General features: G+C 34.6%; 1 protein-coding gene across 1 annotated transcript; it reads right to left on the bottom strand.

The window, feature by feature from the left end:
* Positions 1 to 21,720, bottom strand: LOC147064394 (uncharacterized). The gene is made up of 15 exons (XM_085957847.1): positions 21,673 to 21,720; positions 20,360 to 20,412; positions 18,258 to 18,426; positions 17,038 to 17,220; positions 16,708 to 16,960; positions 15,522 to 15,662; positions 13,678 to 13,889; positions 11,694 to 11,938; positions 9,439 to 9,619; positions 7,633 to 7,866; positions 6,259 to 6,472; positions 5,116 to 5,296; positions 3,831 to 4,080; positions 1,059 to 1,289; positions 1 to 209 (listed from the first exon to the last, which is right to left on the bottom strand). The coding sequence occupies exons 1-15, from the start codon at positions 21,703 to 21,705 to the stop codon at positions 3 to 5; spliced, it is 2,787 nt and encodes a 928-aa protein (XP_085813973.1). The 5' UTR covers positions 21,706 to 21,720; the 3' UTR covers positions 1 to 2.
* Between the last annotated feature and the right edge of the window lie 1,975 nt (positions 21,721 to 23,695).

Genomic DNA, 23,695 nt, shown 5'->3' with positions numbered 1-23,695 from the left:
ACTCATGAATGCTCGGGCGGGCTCTGCGAGGAGGAGTAGTAAAAGTTGACAGCCCTGTTCGCATCGCAGTCGGCGGCCAGCGCTATTCGGTTTAGGTCATCCAGAGGAACCCGGGGGCCCAGCACGTCCCGCAGTCTTGCCAGGCATTCGTTCAAGCGCCCCCGGTCTATCTCTATTTCTTCCACGCTGCTGCATTCTGAGTTGGATCCCTGCAATTTCACATAATATAAGTGAGACTCAATTTCAGATGATATTGATATTCTTAATATTACTTAATTAACTAATAATTATAGACGGATTAAATTTTGATTTCTTCTTCCCATAGTGGAAACCTATATAATATGCTTTAAGTTTCCAACCTTTTTCGTGTTAACCGTATTCAAATTATTAAATTTTCATGGTACAATGAAGAATAATAATTATTTCAAAATTCATAATTGCACTATATATACTTATATATACACCTTCAACGGATGTGTGGTAGAATGTCCAGAATCCAGCATCTACGTTTGGATTTAAAGCAGGGGTCGGTAAACTTTTTTTGTATAAATGGTCAAATAGTAAATAATGTTGTATTGATATTTTACATAATATGAGTATGTCATCTTTGAAAATGTCACAGGTATAAATAGGTATAAGTCCTCAAGCATATGATCTTAAATGATTTGTAGCACTTTAATATGTATGTTTTGTTGTCAAAACAAAACAAGGGAGCGAAAGCAATTCGTCAGCATTTCGTCAGTCATAACTAGATTAGTAAAGTCTATTACGATTTGTTTATGATGTATGGACTACATTTGTATAAATATTCGGCCAAAGACAGACTGGGAAAAGGCCAAGATCTGCTAAGTGTTGTAGTGCCATGATGATGAAAACCATAGAAAATTAAGATAATTGCACATTGACAGAATACAATAATTAATGGTGTATGTATGTACCTATATTTATGAATATTATCAAGTTTCAATCACACTTCAAATTTAGGAACAAATCTTCATTGGAAAAGTATCTTGCAGTTCACTATTCATATTATAAATTCAAAAAATTGACATATGTACCTCATCATCTAGGCTGGCCCGATCCAGTAATGCTTCCATACTGAGATGATCAGCAGCAGCATCAGTGTATCGGCGCCTCCTGCGTCCGCCCATCCCCATCCCCATTCCCATGTCCAGGGGCCACACGGCCACCACCGCATACACTTCCTGCTGGAGGGACGGAGGCAGTTCGGCAAACAGATCTCCTTTCAGCATGTCTCCACGAGTGGCAATGAATTTCACACATGATTCCTGAAACAGCCATAAGAAATTTTATTTATATTATATGTACATCAATATAAAGAAGAAACATTGTATAAATTGGCACGATATGAAGGCGGCAGTTATTAATGCAATATAATAATAAAAAAATATTTCAAAACACAAGCCTATTCATGAAAAGAAGGACAGTTTTAGTACGATTAAATACCCATTTCACACGCCATCACTTCAGAATGACATCTGACATGCATGTAACCACCAGCGGCGGCTCCTCTAACACCATGCATGTGCGCTGCACTGCTTTTTCCTAAACATCACTCAATGTGCAACAATACTATTCATAAGTCATCACTCGTTTATCGCAATTTAATCCATTAAATTTACACCAAAAGCATGTACTCACTGAATAGTCATCGAAATCGTGCGCTCGTGGTGAACGCACTAATATCAATCTTAGTTTGCCATTCATATTGCATTGTGTAATAACAGTTCAACCCGACGCGTGAGAGTCATAAACATGTCATAAAAACACAAGATTTAATTGCTATTTGGGACGCCGACCAGTTCATAAAATTCGACACAAAAAAAAAACAGTAGGAATACGCGGAAAAATGTAGTAACTGAGATTTAGCAGGATTGATAAAAAATAGATTTTTTTTATTTAAATCTCATATAAATTCATTGGAAATAGGCTGATATTGAATACAAATTAATTATCAACATAAATATTATGGTTACGATCCTTAAATCGTTCTATATTTGCAAATATTTGAATTTATATTTTTATTATATTTATAAAAAAATAATATCTGAGTTATCATGTTCTTTTAGCAAGTGAGTAAATTATTATAACATGATGTCATATGTTTAACAATACCCGACTCGCGCTAAGTTTTATTGCCGACGCAATTTTTTAGACTTTATTTTATTTTGTAGACGAAGGGCCTTGTCGTCAATAATTCAATATCCTGTGTCGAAAAATACGTAAGTATTCAAAACAAACGATAGTTATATATATTTTTTTTATATTGTCTTGAAAAATTATTGCAGTTCACTGTTCAGTTTAGTTTCTGCTGCCGCGATCTAAAGTCCCCACAAACGAGGTGGAATTTTAACATTAAATCTATTGACACCGTTTACATATATTACGAACCACTTAAGGAGTGTATGGAAGCAATATTAACGCTTTCGCTGCTGAATAGATAATGAGATTTTAATTGCCCCCTTTAAAATGCACGTTAATTACATCGATCGGCCGCCTGGTCATTACGCACCGTGTGCGTCTTCCGCGTCCAAAGTATTAAACAGTGAAAATGATAGCAATACAATTAATCAAGTAGATATGCTTCTGCGGTATCTCACAGATGAACATTTCATGTTTTGGCTATAATTTTTTCGGCGGATAATGCCTCATTGTGACATTTTATTTAAACAATTGCAATCTCGAAACGACTCCGTATTGATAAAACGTTTTATTTGTGATTTTGAAGTGTCTGTTAATAATGTTAAAAGTTCCCTTGAAAGTTTATCCGAGCCTCCCAGTAAAAGAATAAAATTTAACAATATAGAAATGTGTAAAGATGTCTGTGATTTAATATTAGTCCAAATGAAAGATAGGCTTGAATATAATAGACATTTGCTAGCGGCGAAACTTTTTTATTGTGAACATTTTGAAGGGTACACAGGGTTAATTTTCCTGAGAATGATTTTAAAATGACCCTGGAATCATATGACTTTTTGGATAAATTTAAACTTAAACACGAATTATCAGTTATTTACAATAGGGACGATTTTAGAAACGCGGATGGTGCTATAGCTATTTTATTGTTTTATAATAATAATTTAATGACATCATTTTCCCAATGTACTAAAATTTTAAAAATCATTTGTACAATTCCGATGACATCTGTGGAAAGTAAAAGGTGTTTTTCAACCCTTAAAAGGATTAAATCGTTTTTAAGAAATACCATAAACCAGGACAGACTTAATTGTCTATCTGTGTTAAACATCGAGAAAAAACTTTTACAATCAGTTCCAGACTTTAATGAGAAAGTAATTGAGGTGTTCGCTAAGCAATGCCGAATTGATCTTCTTTTTAAATAAGGTAAGAAAGTTTTTAGTGCACCCCCTATGAAAGCAATTTTGGTAACCACCGGCCGCCACTGGTAACCACTGCTCTGAATAATGGTGTGTGTCCGCGGGATTGACGGATAAAAATGGGTGTATGAAATTTATGCCAATAAAATCAAATAAAACAAATTTTTAAAATGACTGACATCTGTGAAAAAATGTAAAACATATAAGTATTTTATTGTGAATTCATATTGCGAGTGTATGTTTAAATATCTGTTGATAAATTCGTAAAGCAAAACTCGCATATGGAATTAATTTTGTATGGCAGAGCTGCACGTATCTAAAGATGACACATTGGCGATTGTTTGCGACGGGATACAACAATGGCGGAAGCGGTTGGTAAAATGTTAAGCTGGTTGCATTAAATATAATTGTATACAAAACTGCCCATCAAATCAAAAACAAGAGAACATACATGAAATTAATTAAAACACAAACCCTAAGATATGACGCATTGTACTGATCCGCCAGGCTCAAGTAATAAAAGACACTGTCTTTGTCCAAGAACTTTACGGCCAATGTTTTCTCGCAGGCGTGCTTGAGAGAGTCCAGCTCGTACCGATCGCCGAGCAACACCAGTTCCGTGAGGTGTTCAGCATTCGCAACTCTCGTATCCAGCTTTCCCGTGTAAAGATACGATAGCAACTTTCTAAATAGGCCTGGCGTTGTATCGTGGATAACAATTCGCCTGAAAAAGAAATGGGATGAATAAGAAAGACGGATAGGAGTTATAACTTTCAATCAATGATTAAATTAGTTGCAATTAATTTTGATCGCAGATTCTTTTGTGGCAAACTTCAGACTGTTATCACCCGCATTTATCAAAAATCGTAACAAAAATTAAATAAATACTATCAACATACTTATCCAATGTTGCCAACTGTTGACAAAAACATGTCAGACGGGGTACGAAAACAAGCTATTTGGTAGGAAAAAATGCTAGATTTTGTGAAAATAAAATTGCAAGTGAATTTACTTATTCTACCAAGAACAAAGTCAATACCTTTGTTTTCGCTTATCGAAAAAATTGCAAAAATCGAAAAAATGTCGATACGTGTAAAAACTACACATTTAAAGAGAAATATATTTCAAAATTACTACAAACTTTGACAACAAACACCTATACTGTGTCAACGGCGTTCAAGTTTCATTTTATGTTTGAAGACGATAGCTTCTTTCTTGTAGGACAGACATAGAGAATTAAAGAACACACGTTTTAGATTAATAATTGCTAAATTATTATTTTATATACGCAGAGACTTGGAATAATATACAAAAAACATTAAATAATGCATGAAATTGTTTCATCGTGTTTTATTTCTCACTTTGAAAGACACAAATTTGATGCGCATGAAAATAAATAAACTTAATATCTAGCGTTTTTCAACACATTTAAAGCTGTTGGTGGCATCAAAAAACGATAGTAAAAACGCCACAAGGCAGATGCGATTTTTGCAAGCTAGATTAGATGCCTATCAAAAAAACCTAGATCTGGCCAATAAAAATGCTAAATTGGCAACGCTGATCATATCTTGGTTGTAATTTTATGACAGTCTATGCAGCAGTAAATACTTGAGCGGGGGTTGGGTGCATGCGAATATATCTGAAAGTGTGGGGGATCTGTAGTTGCACAGTTCACCGCTAAGACGTTCGTAGCCATGATATAATGGGAAAGCTATAGCTAAGAGCTGGAGTAGGTTTATTTATATGATGTATTTATTACCTGTGAATGGCTTCTTTCATTCCAGATTGTAAAGCTCGTCTAAACCAGTCGCACCTAGCTGCTACAACAACTCTATGAGCTTTCATAATGATACTTCCGTTTTCCTCCATGTTCACAACCATGTTTTCCATACGAGAGGGTGTATTGTTGGTACTATCAGAAGAAGAGGCTTCACTGGAGGCTTTAAAATAAATGGGACACCAGTCAATTTAAAATTGAATTCAATTAGCCGGTTTACAATTGGCTGAATTTATGGTTGTAATTATTATTATTAACATGAGCAAGTGGACTGTATTGGGAGGGAGAACGTAACTGCAACCATATTATGGGAAAAGATGCAGATTGACGGATTGGAATCGCTAACTGAAGATATATGTTGGCAGAATGTGTACTTGAGCTCATGTTATATACATACCCACTGCAATAAATAAATGGAAATGTTCATTAAGCGTGAAAAATATTATGGTGCACGTCACTTACTATCACGTGACGTCACAGTAAGTTGTCGCTATGGGAAAAAAGTGTGTAATGTCATTTTTCTTGGTGTTTAAAATGTTATCAAAGTGATGCTCCCATCCCGTAGCACATTTTGAACCTTTAAACGAACATTGTCAGTTAGCAAAATCTGCCGAAATTACCAGGGTAACAATGAGGTCACCTCACGTTGTACTGCACTGCATCGACACCTGTATGACTCAATGAACGTTTTTTATCACTTTCTACATGCCTACACATTTTCGAAGCATGTCAAAATCACGTGCTTTTTGTTTTTAGCGGTTGGCACTATATATTTTCTATAAGAATGTTGTGTATTATTTGTTCAAAATTTGTTCAAAATATTATTGAATTTACAGAGACTTGTTACTAGGTTACTCCATCATTGAATTTACAGAGATCGTGTTCGTGAAAATGACGAAACCATAAAATTAAAACCACTAAATTTGTCGGCGTGATAGCATGACAGTACACGACATGCATCTCAATATAATGACAACTTTAGAGTTATTTTTGTATATGGGATCGGGGTGAGGAAGGTAGATTGGATATTGGATATAAATGACTCAAACATAGGCAATTATTGATGATACTTCATTTTCAAAAAATAATTTGATAAATAGTACGAATATTAATTTAGTTACATACCTTTGATGTCTATAACTTTAGTAGGAAATGTTGTCAGATTATTGTCCACGGGAGGTTTGGAAATGCTATTAGGGGCTGATTGAGCTGATTGCTGTACTGGAATTTCAAACACCATGTCGGCAAACCTTTCCGATTTCAAAAGTTTTGCGGCCGCTTTAGATAGACAGCTTTGGTTCACGGGTGGAGGCTTCATTAGAGATTCCACCAGACTGAGCTACAAAGAGGAATAAAAATTCATATTTTTTATTTAGTCAATACAGCCGTAGTCGTGAAAGTTCTTCGAAAAGAAGATTTAAAAACTGATATGTAATAAGGTTACTTACTAAGGCTGATTACCAAATCATAGGTTCATTTGTAACCACCTTCACACTTGTGCTCAGCGATTTATTTACAACAGCCACACTGAGATAAAAACATATCACTACATATCAAGTACCTATGTCAGGGTTGGTGAACCTTTTTATGTACGCGTGTCAAAATTTCTCAAATATTATTTTTCGACTCTCAGACGTGCCGAGCAGTTTTTCATGAGGAGAAAGTAGTTTTTAAGAATCCTATTAAAAATGATGATATTCCAGATACCACTCACAGAACATAGCAGACTTATAGCTTTATCACTTTTTTAAAATAACGCTACATTTCAATCCACCAATTTTGAAACTGTGTCAGAATTACTACTACTACTTATTTTTGTGGTAGAAGTGAAATTGTTTGTTACTGTTTGTATTACTTAATTAGGTTCTTTACGCACAAATTGATACAATAATTGCTCCAATCAGATGAGGTATTCTCACGCTACAATAGTCGCAAGCATTGTAGATCGATCAAAATCAGAGGTTCGCAGCACGGCTTCCCCGCCGCCTGATGAGGTTAGTGTGTTAATATTATATGTGACGCATAAAGCCTAAGGTTGAATGACAATGAACCGGCAAAGAGAGTGATGTCTGGCAATCCAATCGGGCGTAGAAGAAGAGGCAGGCCAAACATTCGCTGGTTGGATGGAGCTGCCAATGACTGCCGTGTTCTAAGGGTACCAAATTGGAAAGCGGCCACACTGGATAGGGACAGGTGGAAGGAGCTGTTGGAGGAGGCCAAGACCCACACCGAGTTGTCGCGCCCCTGATGATGATGATGATAATAAAGCCTAAGATCCGACCTATACAATTATATATTTACATTAAACGTAATTTGCCTGCTATTTTTTATTACAGTATTTTTTTTCTCTTAAAAATAAAACATTCGCGTCATGCAAAATCATCTATGGCATCTCTGGCTCAAATCACCTATGGCACGGGTGCTATAGGTTCGCCACCATACATGGAATATAAAAGGCTTTTTGGGTAATTAATTTTGAACATCAAAGCAAAAGCAAACCTTAAATCCATGTTGCGTAGTGTGCTCTCTCTTGGGCTGTGTGGAGTCTTTGTATTGATCGGCATGCTGAGCGGCGCCCATTGCGGATGTGCCCATAACTTGAGCTGTCGAATGAAGGATGCCCAAGCCGAGCAAACCCATCGTGAACGCCTCCCTCTGTACTAGTGAGCAAAACCTCACAATCACATCTTGGAGTGTCTCCCGGTGTAAAATTAGCTTTGATAGTATACCAGACTGAAATAAAGAAAATAAAAGATTTATCAGACTGTCTTTTTAAATTCAGTTGACCTCGGTTATTACGATCACGGATATAGCGAGATCTCGGATGTAATGAGGAAAGATTCGTTGACATTTTAGTTGAAGATTTTCTCCATACATATTTATTCACTGTTATAACGAGCAACTTATCGGATATACCAAGCTAAAATATCGTCAAAAATTTTCTTAAAACTGTTAATGTGTCGATTGTTTAAAAACATTTCAACCCTAAGCAATAAAATCCGATTGGTCAAGATGCCGCCGGGATCGCATTACGTTTATGACACTAGTTAAGTAAGTACCTACCTAATTGGTGTTTTCGCCGACAATATTGAAAAAGTATCCACGTGATACACCCCTGTTACAGGCGGGCTTCTCTCGATGTAAAATAATCATTTAGTAGTCATAAGTCGAAACGTAACCCTGACCTCTAGAAACGGCTTCATAAAACATCTAATCTGATTTTTTATTTTTATTCATAAGTAAAGGCCTTCGTCCGGTGTGTGAAAATCACATATTGGGCGGAGGTGTAATTAAGATAAATTTAATTTAATTTAAAAAGTATAAATGATGATGGATGAAAGAGATAATTTTAAGATTAAATATAAGTACTTATTCAAATATAATAAATTTTGCCACGCTTGCCGGCAACGTTCAAATTTCCACGCGCCTGCGCCGGGGTGGTCCTCGTGATTCGTCAAATCAAAAACATCACGCGATAAAATTTGGCCAATCACGAGAGTCCTTTTTGCTGGGCGGCGTGGGTACGCGGAGTTTGAAAAAGAGAAAAGAAAGTTAGTGAGCGTCCCTTTTCCAACATGTACGGACCTGCGAAACTTATTGTTAAAACAAAATATGTAAACGTGTAAAGAAAATGTAAAATATAAGATAATACCAAGTTACGCACGAGACAGACGTGGTTTCATTTAATTTCTCCTCAATTTAAAATATCTTTTTATGTGAATCCGGGGTTCGATGGACACCTGAGCTAGCCGCTGGAACCCCGGGTATCTCACACGCATATCGTTGTAATCAGTAAAAAACCCAAGGTTTGTGAAGTCAGTAGGTACCTACCAGCGTTCATTACAATAAACAACTTCTTTTGTAGTTTATGAATGCCATGCTTGTTTCTGGGATTTTTACAATGGTTTTCAGATTTTTTATTTTTGACTTTTTGTGTTATGTGGCCGCTCATTTAAAAATACCTATTCTCTGATATAACGAGTAACGCTTATAACGAGTAATAACCAAGTTCGACTGTATGTCCATGTGACTGACTATTATAAAAAAAACAATATATTTTTATGTAATGAGGGGGTCAATTTTTATTTACAAAATGTACGTATGTACTCTTCTGCAACATCTTCTAGGCGTAGTCTACTAAATGGGAGGAGCTTGTTAGTTTATAATGGAATTGCGGTTGAAAATTGGGCGGAGCATGTTAGTTCACAGTTTTAACATGTAGCCAAGAAGATGTTGCTGATGAGTACATATTTGTGTATGAAAGTGTACCAGATGCATCTATAATAATCCACTGTGTTGACTTACTACTTTACTAGTGGCGACTTTAAAACAGAATTTAAATTCCCTCCACTGCAGTCGATCATCCATGGCGGTGGTGACCTCTTCGAGACGAAGCAAAAAGACCGGCAACTCTTCCACCAGTTGCTCCAAGTTACGAGACACTGATCGAACTCTGTTGTTATCACTCATTTCGGCAAAGCTCTCTCTGCAAATTGAGAATCAATTTAATAACAGGAATAGCAAAAGCATACAAAGTTAACAAAGAAAGGGCATCCTTATTTTATGAACATAACATTTACAGATAGCCTTGAAATCTTAAAGCTTCCAGTCATCATAACTTCTGGAATCTTGTAATCACAAAGCGCGAAAAAGCTTGACAATACCGGAGGATGTCATGAGTAGGGAATCTCATCCCGAGCCAAAATTCTGATCCCGGGATTTCGGGATTACAATTTGACAATCCCGGGATTGGCATTTTTTCCATTGTTTATATAAAATTTGTATATTTACAAATAACATTGATAAAATCGGTCAAAAATAAATCTAGTATAATTTATACTATTTAAAACATTTATTGTTAATATTGTATACGTTCAATCTTGGAAATACACAAGTTTAACGGAGTAAATAATATTGTAATATAAATAATTATGTAAATTTAATAGGAGATTGCTGTTTCTGATAGTAAAGACTTAATGAATGGATTGGCGAGATTTAAAGTAGTATAGCAAATAATCATGGCGTACTTAAGGCCATGCATTAGTTGAGGCACGGTCTAAAAAGATCGTCGCTAGGCGATGCGCGGATTGCGGGTGGCGGGTGAAAATGACGCCTGTCAAACGAAATATTAATTGTCATATAAATCCAACATACGTCCATTTTATGTTCAGTTTATTGTTCTACTAGTAACAATAATAATATATTCATTGACATGTTTTCTTTTTAAAGTAAATGGGTAACGTTTTTAGTCATCTTTACACGATTTTAGAATTAATTGACCCGTCGCTATCACGCAGCAAAGTGACGTGTTCCCGGGTCAACATTCTCTCAGTGAATAGCAGCGAGTCCAAAATTTCGTCGCGCGTACAATTGAAAATTATTTGGCGTTTCACTGATGCGTCACCTTAAGGCCTTTCCGCTTCATAAATCTAATTAGTTAGCCAAATCTGAAACTGCCGTAAAACGTATGATATCATGGTGGAATAACTTTGTTAATAGTGCGAAGCATTGTTTTTTTTTCCAATCTTTCAATTTTTAATAAATTATGTGAAAAACTAAAATGAATCGGCAACCTCCACATGGGTATAAATCAAACTTCATTCAAACTCAGTTTATTTCTAATGTAGTTATTTTTTATTGAAAGTATTTTTTCTGTTATATTTTCGCTTTTATTTTATTTTCCATAAAAATGGATAAAAAAAATCAATCCCGAAATCCCAGGATTATGTTTATCAATCCCGGGATTCATAGGTATCGAAAATAGCTCGGGATCCCGGGATTGGAATCCCTAGTCATGAGTATCTTATGGGCTCCAAAGTTACCCGTACACGATCAGTATTAACATCAGTACAGTAGAACCTTGATATAACAGACTAATGTCCCGAAAGACCCGAAAGTCCGTTATATAAAAACACATATAAAATTTTGTTTATTCGTCTTCGGATGATATATCCAGACACACCTGCTGTGGAGTTACGTTAATGTTTGATTTCGACACGCTTGCATTTCATAATCCTGCTTTGAAAAAAGAATCAGGTATTTTTTGTATGCACTTTTGAAGTCTGCTGTTTTTTTATATGCGGGTAATATAGTTGAACTTCGTTACCTGACGAATAGTCAATAAATATTATTAGATCGTCGATAACTTTGTTTTTGGGCGTGTTGTATGTTCTTCCTCACTATCTTCACTTCCATCCGCATTTTATAAGATCATAACTTCATCTGCTATTTCACTTTCAATCATGATGTGATACACAGGGTCACCTTCGGCTACTTATAACCATTGTAAACTTATTGAATTGAGTAATAAATGCATCCATTGACTTCTAGTAAACAAATTAAACTGCTGTGCAGCTGTGTGAATTAGCGACCAGTGTTGCAAACGTCAATACTATCTTCAGTCTACGAGTAGGACGGCATTATGACTCGAATTTGAGTGTGACTGGTATGATGTGATTATCATGCGCAGAACATTGTTTACAAAGTGGTCACTTGGATTTAAACATGTATAACATTAACAAGACATTAAACTTATGTAATAGCATTATTAAAATACTAACTTCTTATGGAGCAAATGCATAAGGCTAAATGTAACTTTTTGGTGAAAGTTTTTGAGCTTGGCAAGTTCTCTTATTCTCAACACGTTCCTCAAAGATTTTCCCAAAGCATCCCGGGTCGCTTTCCCGGGCACTGAACTGTCACACTTTTCAGTGCCGTCCACGGGAGTCAGGGCCTGCATTATTAATTCCAAAGCTGTCTTCACCTCGAAGATAAGCGCAGAAATAGTATCTAATATTGCTTCTATCTGAAATGAAAAAAGGACAAAACATTAATTATTATTATCCACCTATTTTTAGATATAACCTAATATGTATATTAGAAAGAACTCTCGCGACACCACGGACGATGTAAGGTGTGAAATTACTATTTATTCCTGTATGCAAGTTTGCAAATAATGTCTATGGTTGCTATTACTTTACATTGCTAGTGTTGTATCGGGTTGTTTCACTCGGATCCCGTCCCATTCTTTTTCGTTTCTGCTTCAAATATCAAATCTATTTGTTCATATGCCTTCAATATTTATACCTGGTCAACCTTGTAGAAGATGGAGCGATAGCGTCAAGTTGGATTTAAAGGTTCTAAACTGGAAGGAAACGGTTTTGACAGACCTGGATGGAGGCAGTTGCAGGAGGAGGCCAAGACCCAGACAGGGTTGTAGTGCCAGGAAGAAGAAGTTGATATGAACAGATATTTTAACGAGAATTCTTTGTATCTATGATTTGGGTCTGGCTACACCATAATTATAACTAATAATACATGCCAACAATATGATACACAGTGAAACCCCAATTTTAAATTTTTGAAAGAACTGACAATGACAAAGAAATGTAAATAGAGAGAAAATGTAAAATATCAGCAACAAGTGACTAAAATATTCAGGCTGAAATTCAAAATGACAAACAATACACACGACGGCCTACTCCTAAATGGAAAATGATCTTGGACATTGCAGATGTGTCTATAAATAGAAATTCACATGCAACTGCATCTGCAATTTATTTCAATGTTTGTCATGCATTAAATTGAATATCTAAAATCAATTGGATTTTAAATATTTCAGATGTAAATAATTGCAGGAAAGAAAAATTTACTTAAATAAAATGGGAGTGCAGAAAATACACGCAAATAGGGGGAAAATGTGTATGTAAAATCGTTGTTCTATTGTAGTGGGCGGCAAAAACATTTGATGAAAACCCCCTATAAACTACCTTATTTACAATGTGGTCCGTAGGATGAAAATGATGTAATATATTCTAAATAAATATTTTTTACATATCGATGGTCTAATGTAATATACCCCATATCTGACCTATATGACGAAAGTGACTTTTTGTTGAACAAAAGACAAAAAAAAAACTGCCATCGACTGCAAAATTCCCATATCTGTAGTTATTTTAACAAAATTGATACAGCCATTTTAGTAATTTCCCATATCTGAACATTGCAGGAATAAACCTGTAATAACCCGTACCTTGCCTCTAAGCTGTCAAGCGTGTTGCATGATGTGTGTTGAATTCAGTTTCAAAATGTCACTTTCGAATTATTTAAAAGGTAAAACAGTAAGTAATATAATAAATTTGGATGTTTATCTTTATATAATATGTCACATTTTATTGGATGTTATCATTATATTAGGTGTTATGTGCTTTGCTTTACTACTTTTTATGGTTATGGGTTAATGTTATGTTATGTAGTTACATGTGTGAACTATTAACGATACGGGATATTAAATATTTAGTTTTTTTAGCTTCCTGCACAATTTGTAAAAAGTCACGGGATATTAACATTAGATCATTGATATATTATCTATTTATTTATTTATTATTACATAATATATTAATACAAGTGAATATCATTTTATATAATTTTATGCGAGGTAATCAGGCAAAGGGACGTATCAGTGTAGTAAAAAGTGCAAAGTTATAAAACGTATACCTACTTTACATTTATAATATAAATTGAGAAATAATGATGGGTGATTACCTCAGGAACAAGATATGTGGCGACTTCCTGTCGCTGAGCCGGTGTCATTGAGCTGAAGGTAATTTTTAAGGACTCTAATAGTTTCCTAAGCTGACACATGAAGATTGGTAACCGAGATCGGGCATATCGAATGACTTCGTGTCTCTCTTCTCTTGAAAGCTCATTCTTGCGTTTTGAAAACAACTCGCATAGGAGCAGAAGCTTCACTACGGCTGCAAAAAGAACAAAATTACTATAAACAGAAAAATATTATGCCGTTGTAACAAATTGAGTAATCCAGTCTGTCTTTTCTCCCTATAGAAATCACGGTGGCGAAGGTTCCATACTAGGCGATTATTTAAAGCCTACCTTCTAAGAAAACTATATCTTCAAGTATTTAATTTAAATATAAATAATTAATACAAATACAAATATTGAGAGTCATCTATTGTCAGAATTTTAATCTAGAATGCCGACTGTTTAATTTAGTCAAGTTTAGAATCAAAAACAAATGATAAGCGCCCTCTGTTTTCAACTGAATGACTGAAATCTGAACGTGATAATCCAAAATCAATTTTCTATAGCTGTGATGTCACATATCTTCAGGCAAGTCTACAAATTTGGTCTGGATTTATAAGCGCCTCAGAGTCAGCTTATACTCTTTATGCAAATGTTTATTGTCGATGATTGCCACTTTAAGCAAATAATAAATAAATATGAGATTTAAAAAAATAATTTCTATGGGATTCAATTACATATAAATATTGATCGTTGTTAAAAGTAAAAAATAATCTCGTGATTTTTATTTATCAGTTAGTTGAGTCATAGACTAAGATAATTTATTCAGTCAGTTATGTCAGTTGGGATCTGATATAGTATCTAAGTCATTAGTCAATGTTTTAAATATAAAAGTATTTTTTTAAATGTTTAGTTTTACGGGAGTAATTATAAACTGTTGTGGAACAGATACACAACGGGTTTTTTCAAAGATGACAATATATTTTGAGCGTACGTTATGTTTATAAATGTTTACGATAATACATAATTCAAACGGATTGCTTAATTTTATATCGTCAGCGAGTTTTTGAAATTTCATCGATTTAGTGTGTCGTTGTCATTCATCAGTAGTAATATCAGATTATCTTCTTATTTCCCGTAAGTATTTACTTGACAAGTGTGCTCTCTCCACAGCCTACTTCTTTCCAAAAGTCACCCTTCGCCACTGAGAAATCAACATTTCATGGTCACATAAAATAGGTATATAAATATTATTATAAACATCATTATTTTGAAATTGAGATCAAATATATACGTATTTTGATACATGAGATGTCCCTGGTTATACCCTCGTTTACACGTGCATGGATTTACTGTTGACAGTAATTTGACGGCCATAGCAAGAAAATGTATGGGTAAACATGTATCATCTTGCAGTTGGCAAGATTGCATGCATGAATCAAAAAAGTTTGGAAGGTTCTGAATTTTCATGCGACAGTAGGGAATTTTTTCGATCAACGCTTGCGCAGTAGAACGATAGTGGAGAACCTGCCAGCAAAAAAACGAACTATAGGTACTCATTTTGAGGATAATCAATTTTCACCACTTGACAAATACCATCGCTTACTCTTGAAGAATGAGATGGCCACACTTTTACGTGTAAAGAGTTACTGTCATAATAGTTTATAATACGCACGTAAATCCATGCACTTGTACTCGCGCTATTATAGGATTTTTTCAAATTATTCTTTTGTTAACATATTGTGAATTATACATTTAATGTAATTGTTATCTAACGTCATTATAAAGTAAAATACATTACAATTAGAGTTTGCAATTGACAGATAATTGGTTTTCATATAACTCACCTACTGCTGTCTCCCTTACTGATTGCTTCACAACTAGGCACAATTTAGCTGGATGGCATCCCAAACACTCACCAGGCGTATTAAAATATTCTATTATTTGATTTGCACAAGTGTGCATATCACTCACTAATTCAACTATTTCTGTAACAAGAAACGTACAACATTAAATCGGTAGGTATATTACAAAGCAATTTATATCAGTGCTACTAGATTTCTTCCGACAGATAAACCAAATGTTTGGTTCCATCAAATTAATAATTGGAACATACTTACTTACCTATCTAGTTATATGATATGGATATTTCTTAAATTTTAAAACCCAAAAAGTAGTAAGTAGAAATAGGTCAGTAGCCTGTGGGTCTATTCTATACACAAGGCGGTTATCGATGGTACTTTATCATATTTGTATTATAATTATTACAATAAGTTAGCCGTCCAAACTGTCAAAACTGTCTATCTCGCTCTAAAAGTTCACACAGCCAATAGCGGGCCTGTTAAAACATAGCACTTTTTAACGGTTTATACCAGGGGTTCATAAAGTGTGTTCAGCGGCCCATTTATATCCCGCGTAACTTTTTGATGTGTCCCGCGAGATTTATGTTAAATCTGTATTATTTTTTATTCTTCATATCGAATATTAAAAATTACATTTAAAATTAAATATTCTCTGGCAAGAATGAGGACTTTCACTTGAGGTGTATCCAAATATAGTTAAACATGCTCATCAAATGGCTTCTTTATTTGGAAGTAGCCTTAGTAGTTTGAGCCTAAATTGCAGGATTTAGTTTCAAATAAACAATTGCATAAACCACGTAGTGAAAAAATTTAAATATTATTTTTTAGTATATTAATAAGAACAATAATAATAATGTACATTTAGTTCAAAATATAAGTTTACAAAATGTAATAATTTTTTATTTTTTTGCCTAATGTTTTTTAAAAACAGAAAATATTTATAAAGAAGCGGCCTGCCTGCCAAATATTTTTGATTTCAAAATTGTCCCTTTTGATGAAAAATTTTGTCAACCCCTGGTTTAGACTTATTGTAACAATTAACCGCCTCAATACATACATATTATGATAAACTACCATCGATACCGCCTTGTGTATAGAACAGACCCACTGATTTGAGATTTATAGTATAGATAGGTGGTATTACTATATGATATATGATATGAGGACTTACGCTGCTTTAAGGCCATATTTTTCAAGTAAACTTTACAGTCCTCTACTAGTTTTAACATACAAGGGTACTCTTTGACCGCCTCGATGACTTGCACTGCGAGTTCTTCCGTCATCGCATTCGGGAGACATTCAGCGTATAGCCAGTGCAATATAGAACCGACTACTCCTTCCGGCAATCCGGAGAACGGAGGAGGATCTCTCAACCAGGACATGTCGGTGCCCAATAGACCCAGTATGCTTGAATGGACATGAAACTGAAAATAAATTATTCAAGTTAGTTTTAACTTATGACAATCGTTAAATAAAAATCGTAATCTATTTAATATCAAACCTGCTTATTGTCTTGTGCTTCGATGACCATGTCGGAAAAAAAGCCATCCTCCACGGCAGGCAGTAAACTGAAACCCTCGATGGGGTTGCAATCGGGTTCATCATTTGTCACCCGTACGCAGTTTAGCACACACCAGCCCTCGCAAGAAAGGACTACACTATCAACCGGCTGGGATGGTTCAGCCTGAAATAAATGAAAGATAATATGACTATTATCGCCCAAGTATTTTAATCATCATAATGCTGCAGGCCAGTGTTTGTTCAGTCAAATTTATTATACTATACTGTAAATTTTACACATTTGGAATTTATTAATCAGCATGGAAAAAAATGTCAATACTGCTTCTGGCACATTATAAATATCCGGTGCCAATCATTCTGTCATCAAAGAATAGCAAAGTAGCTGTAGTAAGAAGTCGCATTTGGACATTAGCCGGGTCTCACATCTCAACTCGCCTCGTCTGCTGCACAGCCATAAATCGAACCTTCTAAGAACGTCGATCTACCTAGCAAAAGTCGCACGTAACCTTCGAAACCCATAGATATTTGGATGCGGCGATCGGCGAGCCAGTATAGGAATTACCAATTCGTAGGTGTTTGCATGTGTCCTGGCATCTTCGACTCGCAGTCCGAGAAGCATGCGACTTGTTGATTGCAACAGTAGATGTTTTTTCAAACTAAACAGTCGCATTTGACTAATATGCAGAGCTCCATTTGGCAATGTGTTTTGTGAATAATAATGACGTCACATCGACGTATTCGACACATTACAGGTGAGACGAGTTTTGATGTGAGAGCCGGCTTAAGACAAAGGAAAACAAAAAGAATAATAATAAATTCTGTTCTAGGCATACATCAATACAGTGGTCGGTCGAAAATTTGTTCAGTTAAACGCTTGATAGCAACATCTTTCAGAGTATTTTTTTGTAGTGGGTGTTAATAATTTTCATACATTCTAATGTAAGGATTTTTGGATGTACTATATTATATACATGTTGCGAATTTTTAGTGTTGTTATTTCAATACATACAGATGGAAGAATAAATCAATTAGCACAAGTCTTATTTTTTTTCCAAATCAAGCTAAATGTTAAAGAATCATGTAGCATGGATTCTTTGCCCTTGTGGTATATTCATCTGCGAAGTATTCCATCACCAGAGGATAGGATAATAGTGCATTTTAACGTTTTTTTTTTTGCGTTACATAGAGTTTTTTACTCACCCTAAACTCTATAATGTGCTCTGCATATGCACCAAATCTGACAATGGCTCCGTGAATATTGGTGCTGTATATTTCATAAGTTTCACAGGAGAATAGTGGAATGTTGGAAGATTCTTCACTATCGGGGAACCATGTTACGTCCCCCGTATCATCCAGCACGAATTTTGTTCTGTAAGATAATGCAAAGTAATTTATTATAATTATTAAGGTTAATCATTTTTGTAAGTTAGATTAATTTAACAGTGACATCTCTGCATCTGGCCCTAAGAATGTTGTGAACAAAGAAATGTTCATAGAAACTTGGCATCTTTTAAGGGGGGACATGCTCAGCGTAGGTCAAAATGGAGCTTTTGTTCTATTTTCAAAGCATGATCCTGGACATACCTTAAACGTTGTAGATAATCTATTTATATAATTTTGAAGCCTTATTATCCTTTATATTTATTTTAAACATTTGATGACTGCATAAAGTATTTTTATTACATAAAATAGTATTCTTTTAAACCTCTCGCTCTAATGTTTTAGAATATAGTCATATTTCAGTACATAAATGTGCAGTGGTGTTAAGATTTTTTACATTTATTAATTTTTAAACGCATTTATAAAACCATCAGTATAATTTATATCGACATTATTATAGTGAAATATTTACGATAAAAAATTATATTTATAATCTTTGTGATCCCAGCTTATAAAGAGTATCTTTAGAATTATATTCAAATGTGTTAATCTTGCCCATTTTTTGAATAATAAAATGCCTAATTCTTGTCAAATTTGGGATCACAAAGATTATCAATATAATTTTTTATCGTCAATATTTCACTATAATAATGTCGATATAAATTATACTGATGGTTTTATAAATGCGTTTAAAAATTAATAAATGTAAAAAATCTTAACACCACTCCACATTTATGTATTGAAATATGACTATATTCTAAAACATTAGAGCGAGAGGTTTAAAAGAATACTATTTTATGTAATAAAAATACTTTATGCAGTCATCAAATGTTTAAAATAAATATAAAGGATAATAAGGCTTCAAAATTATATAAATAGATTATCTACAACGTTTAAGGTATGTCCAGGATCATGCTTTGAAAATAGAAAAAAAGCTCCATTTTGACCAACGCTGAGCACATCCGCCCTTAAGGCTGTGATTAAGATGTCACATTTACACATATTGTTCACATAATATTACATTGGATAGATAGATGGAAGATAAGTCCCTTTATTTTCTCAATTCAATGATAAAAATATACTGTCAAAGATAAACTTAAAAAACGGGCGAAAATAACATTTTTTTAATGTAGAAATCAAAATGAATGTAATTGAACACAATTAAAAATTATTAATATACAATTGTATTTCATGAATAATAAATACAATTCTATCCGTCTATGACAAAAGCAAATGCAGCAATGAATGATCTACCTCAGCTTACCGCCGATTTTAATTAAAACCATCAAAACCTGACACATCCTACCGTAACTGAGAAATACATAAGTTGTATTAGGTTTTGGTTGTTTTTAATAAGTTGAAAAAATAATGGCGGCCGCCATTGTTGCATTTATTGCTTCTGTCATCGATGGGTCAATTTGAATCATCTTAATACAATTTTTAATTATATAAATTTGAAAAGCGTTCATTTTCATTTCTACAATAAAATTTTTTAAATTCTATGATTTTTTGATATATTTAATATAGTAAGTATTGTATTAATGAAACAACTAACGAACTGAACAGATAAATAAGATAGAAATATGAAAGACAGTCACCATCGACGAAGACTTTGAAGCTAGATTAGGTTTATTACTTTATGATGGTCAGACCATGAAACGCAAGAAAATACATAGTGCGCTAATATTACCAATATTGAATGCGCGTCTCCTTTACATGACAAACTTTAATGAATATTATGATATAAAATAGATGTAAATATTGACAATAACATATTCTTTAACACGTGTTTAAGTTTATCCGATATTTCCCACACTCGTTAATACTTCTTACAGCCTCACCGAGAAGGCAACCCACTTCCCATTATTTTGTGTTCCCTGGGCTAACTAAAACTAAAATGGCGATATCTTGTATACACATACCCTTCTAATTCCGAGTCAACTCCATAGTTTCCTTGTATCCAACATGTTTCTATCTGTGGAAACATTAATAAGTTTAATACATTAGGTTTTAGTGTTTGCTAATAGATCAAAATTGTTCTTTCTTTTGTAAAAGAACCTGACTATTATAAAATGTCTAATGGTTTCGTATATAATACAGTCAAACTTGGTTATTACGAGGAAGATGGGACTGACTGAATTTGCTCATTATAGGCATTACTCGTTATATAACATTTTTCGCGCCACGTTCTATTTAAGCATGGAATATATAAAACCTGAAAACCATCGTAAAAATCCCCAAAACAAGCATGTCATTCATAAACTACAAAAGAAGTTGTTTATTGTAATGAAGTGCCGAGCCGCCGGACTTCACAAAGCTTGGATACTTTTTCAATGTTGTCGGCGAAAATGCCAATTAGGTACTTAGATACTTAACTAGTGTCATAATCGTAATCCGATCCCGGCGGCATCGGTCTAGTTAACTGTCCGGTCGGATTTTATTGCTAAGGGTTGAAAATTTTGTTTTTAAACGATCGACACATCAACAGTTTTGCTCAGTATACCCGAGAAGTAGCTCGTTATAAAAGTAAATAAATGTATGGAGAAAATCATAAACTAAAATGTCAACGAATGTTTCCTCATTACATCCGAGATCTCGCTATTTCCGTGATCGTAATAACCAAGTTTGACTGTAGGTGTGTAATTATATTCAAGAATCTATCTCACTGTTATAAATAATTGAAACAATAACAATGCTGATAATGCGTTCAGATGAAACATTTTAAGGTATTAGGTAAATTAGTAAAGTAATTTTTGTGATGTTACTAAATCAAGTATTATTTTTAAAAATGTATACAACAATTGACATCACCTAGTGGCATAGAGTGACGTATATTTATATAAATTAAGATTTTTCCAACTGGATTTCAATGTTCGTACATACATATACATCGAATTAAAATACTAAGCATAATCTTATGTAATCAAAACACAACCGGCGAAAATTAGTTTAAGCAGTTGCTGATGATTTATGGTAAAATACACAGAATGGTAGGTTTGAATTTTGGGCCATAACAACAGTAGGAAAATTATTTAAAACGCCCAATGTATCTGTCAGATGAATGTCAACTGTCAGACGTACAATAAAGTGCGGATATATATGCATCAAATGAGCCATATCAGATGAAGTAGAACAATAAATTGAATGTATATTTAAATCTATTATTTTAGAATTACAGAAAAGTATTTATTCATCAAAGCATTCTTTTAAAAAGCAATAATAACATTTTACATACTTCCCAAGTGCCGATGAAGGAATAGGCCGCCATATTTGTTTTTCTATTTCGTTTTCCGAAAGTGTTGCTAGGAGAAAATATTTTTCAGTTGACTTGCTAAAAAGCAATTATTGCCAAATTGGCAGTATTGCCAACCGTACTATAATTATATTTGTACTATAATTTTGGTCCGCGTTCAAAAAAGAAATAGTACGTACGCCCAAAATACTATAATTTTTAATATCAGAAAGTTTTTTTTCCTAGAGATTTCATTTGCACAATAAAACACACCATAATTTTGTGCGAAGTAATGTAGCGAGAGGTTCGAGAGGTAAAAAGGCCTTGAAACGAAACAGATTTTCTGATACGCTGGTAAAAATTTTTCGGTACTGTTCGGTTAAAGCGGATACAGCGGAAAACGCATTTTGAAAATAGCCGATAAACTGGATTATTTGTTAGTTTGGGTTAGTTTAGGTTAGGTTAGGTTGGGTTAGGTTAGGTTAGGTTAGGTTAGGTTTGGTTAGGTTAACCTAACAAATAATCCAGTTTATCGGCTATTTTCAAAATGCGCTTTCCGCTGTATCCACTTTAACCGAACAGTACCATTTTTTCGACCGGAAGAAGTTTGTGACTAACAAAAAACCTACCTATTTATTATTTTCAATCGAAGACAATGCAAGACAATATTTTTTGGGACCAAGCCAAAAAGCATTAATATTTTGCTATCCTACATAACGGCAAATATACCAATTTCTCCCTAGACACATTCAGGCGACTACAATGAAAGTCTGACAACATAAATTATATATTGAACAGTGGAAAACAATATTAAATACTGTTTTTTGGCTATTAATTCCTGGATTTTTATCATGATTAAAATATACAAAGTTAATATTGTTCATTGCCATTGAATTGGATGGTCAAGATATAACTTACATGCAATCATCTAAACCAGTGAGTCAATAATTATAATCAAACGGCAAACCGACTTAGAGTCTGTACATATTCCATAAGCTGATGTTCACGTCACGTCGTTCGCGGACGGAGAGCATTATGCCATCGTGCTGAAAGTTTTCAATGGGAGGGAACGAGGGGAATGCAGTGCTGAATGCTGAAGCGGAAGGGGGGGGGGACACCGCACGCCAGCTTATAGAAGACAAACTCTACCTCTGCGGAGGCCGGTTTGATATAGGTATTTGTTAGAATTAGTCAATATGAGACTTATTTGTGGTAGTTAATAGTAACGCTTAAATTATTGTCTTACTGGTGTGGAAAAAGATGAAGTCGAACATCAGAAAAAGGCGGAGTATGAGTTAATGGAATAAGACACGGAACCGGTATGCATCTTTTCAGATGGATGATCAGAGTGCTAATCAGTGGCGCACCCAGGATTGAATATTGGGGGGGGGGGGCAAGGAGGAAAATGTAAATTAGTCCCAGAGGCTCTTTTTCTTTTTCACAGCCTAATTTCTCGTTTATCGGTCTTTTGTCTATTGCACTCTGTGTACCTACATCATGGTCCCCACATCCTGAAACGGGCCCTCAGGCTAGGATATTTGGCGGCCCCCCTACCTACCGCTAAGATTAAAGGCAGTGTGAAATACTACATTAACGTTTTTCAAATTGTGTTTAGTTCAAATTAAGGGTAATATACAGTGAATGGCGATTTTTAATACATCTACTTTAATAATGGAGCTGTCGAGTATCGACACATAATAATCAAAAAATATATTGCACAATTATATAAGCAATTGAAAATATTCATTACCATGAAGTATAATAGCGCCGCAGGCGATTTTTTTTTACTATTTAAGCTAATTTATGATGTGTGTTTATCTCACTTATCTGGTCAACCCGACACGCCAGGTCCCCCACAGCCTGGGCCCCCAGGCTAGAGCCCTGTCAGCCCTTCCCAGCCATGACCTACACCACTCCGGAATTCGGGTGGACACCGAGAATTTTTTGACAGTTCCATTAGGGATTGGGTTTCTAAAAAAACCTGACATTAGTGTTTCAAAATTTTTGTGTTAGTAATTAAAATCGA

This window comes from Rhyacophila brunnea, unplaced genomic scaffold (genome assembly GCF_057557595.1).
Source record: "Rhyacophila brunnea isolate RB1 unplaced genomic scaffold, BYU_Rbru_1.0 scaffold_7, whole genome shotgun sequence".
Taxonomy (NCBI): domain Eukaryota; kingdom Metazoa; phylum Arthropoda; class Insecta; order Trichoptera; family Rhyacophilidae; genus Rhyacophila; species Rhyacophila brunnea.
The sequence above is the reverse complement of the archived record's forward strand: the minus strand, read 5'-3'. Positions and strand labels throughout refer to the sequence as shown.

What these genes read in the sequence shown, in the direction of transcription:
- LOC147064394 (XM_085957847.1), bottom strand. Translation starts at nt 21,705, where the DNA reads ATGGCGGCCTATTCCTTCATCGGCACTTGGGAA. An exon ending in AGCACATTATAGAGTTTAGG is followed by an intron (nt 17,221 to 18,257) that starts GTGAGTAAAAAA and finishes CATTTATTTCAG; the next exon opens with GCTGAACCATCCCAGCCGGT. An exon ending in AAATATGGCCTTAAAGCAGC is followed by an intron (nt 15,663 to 16,707) that starts GTAAGTCCTCAT and finishes TTCTTGTTACAG; the next exon opens with AAATAGTTGAATTAGTGAGT.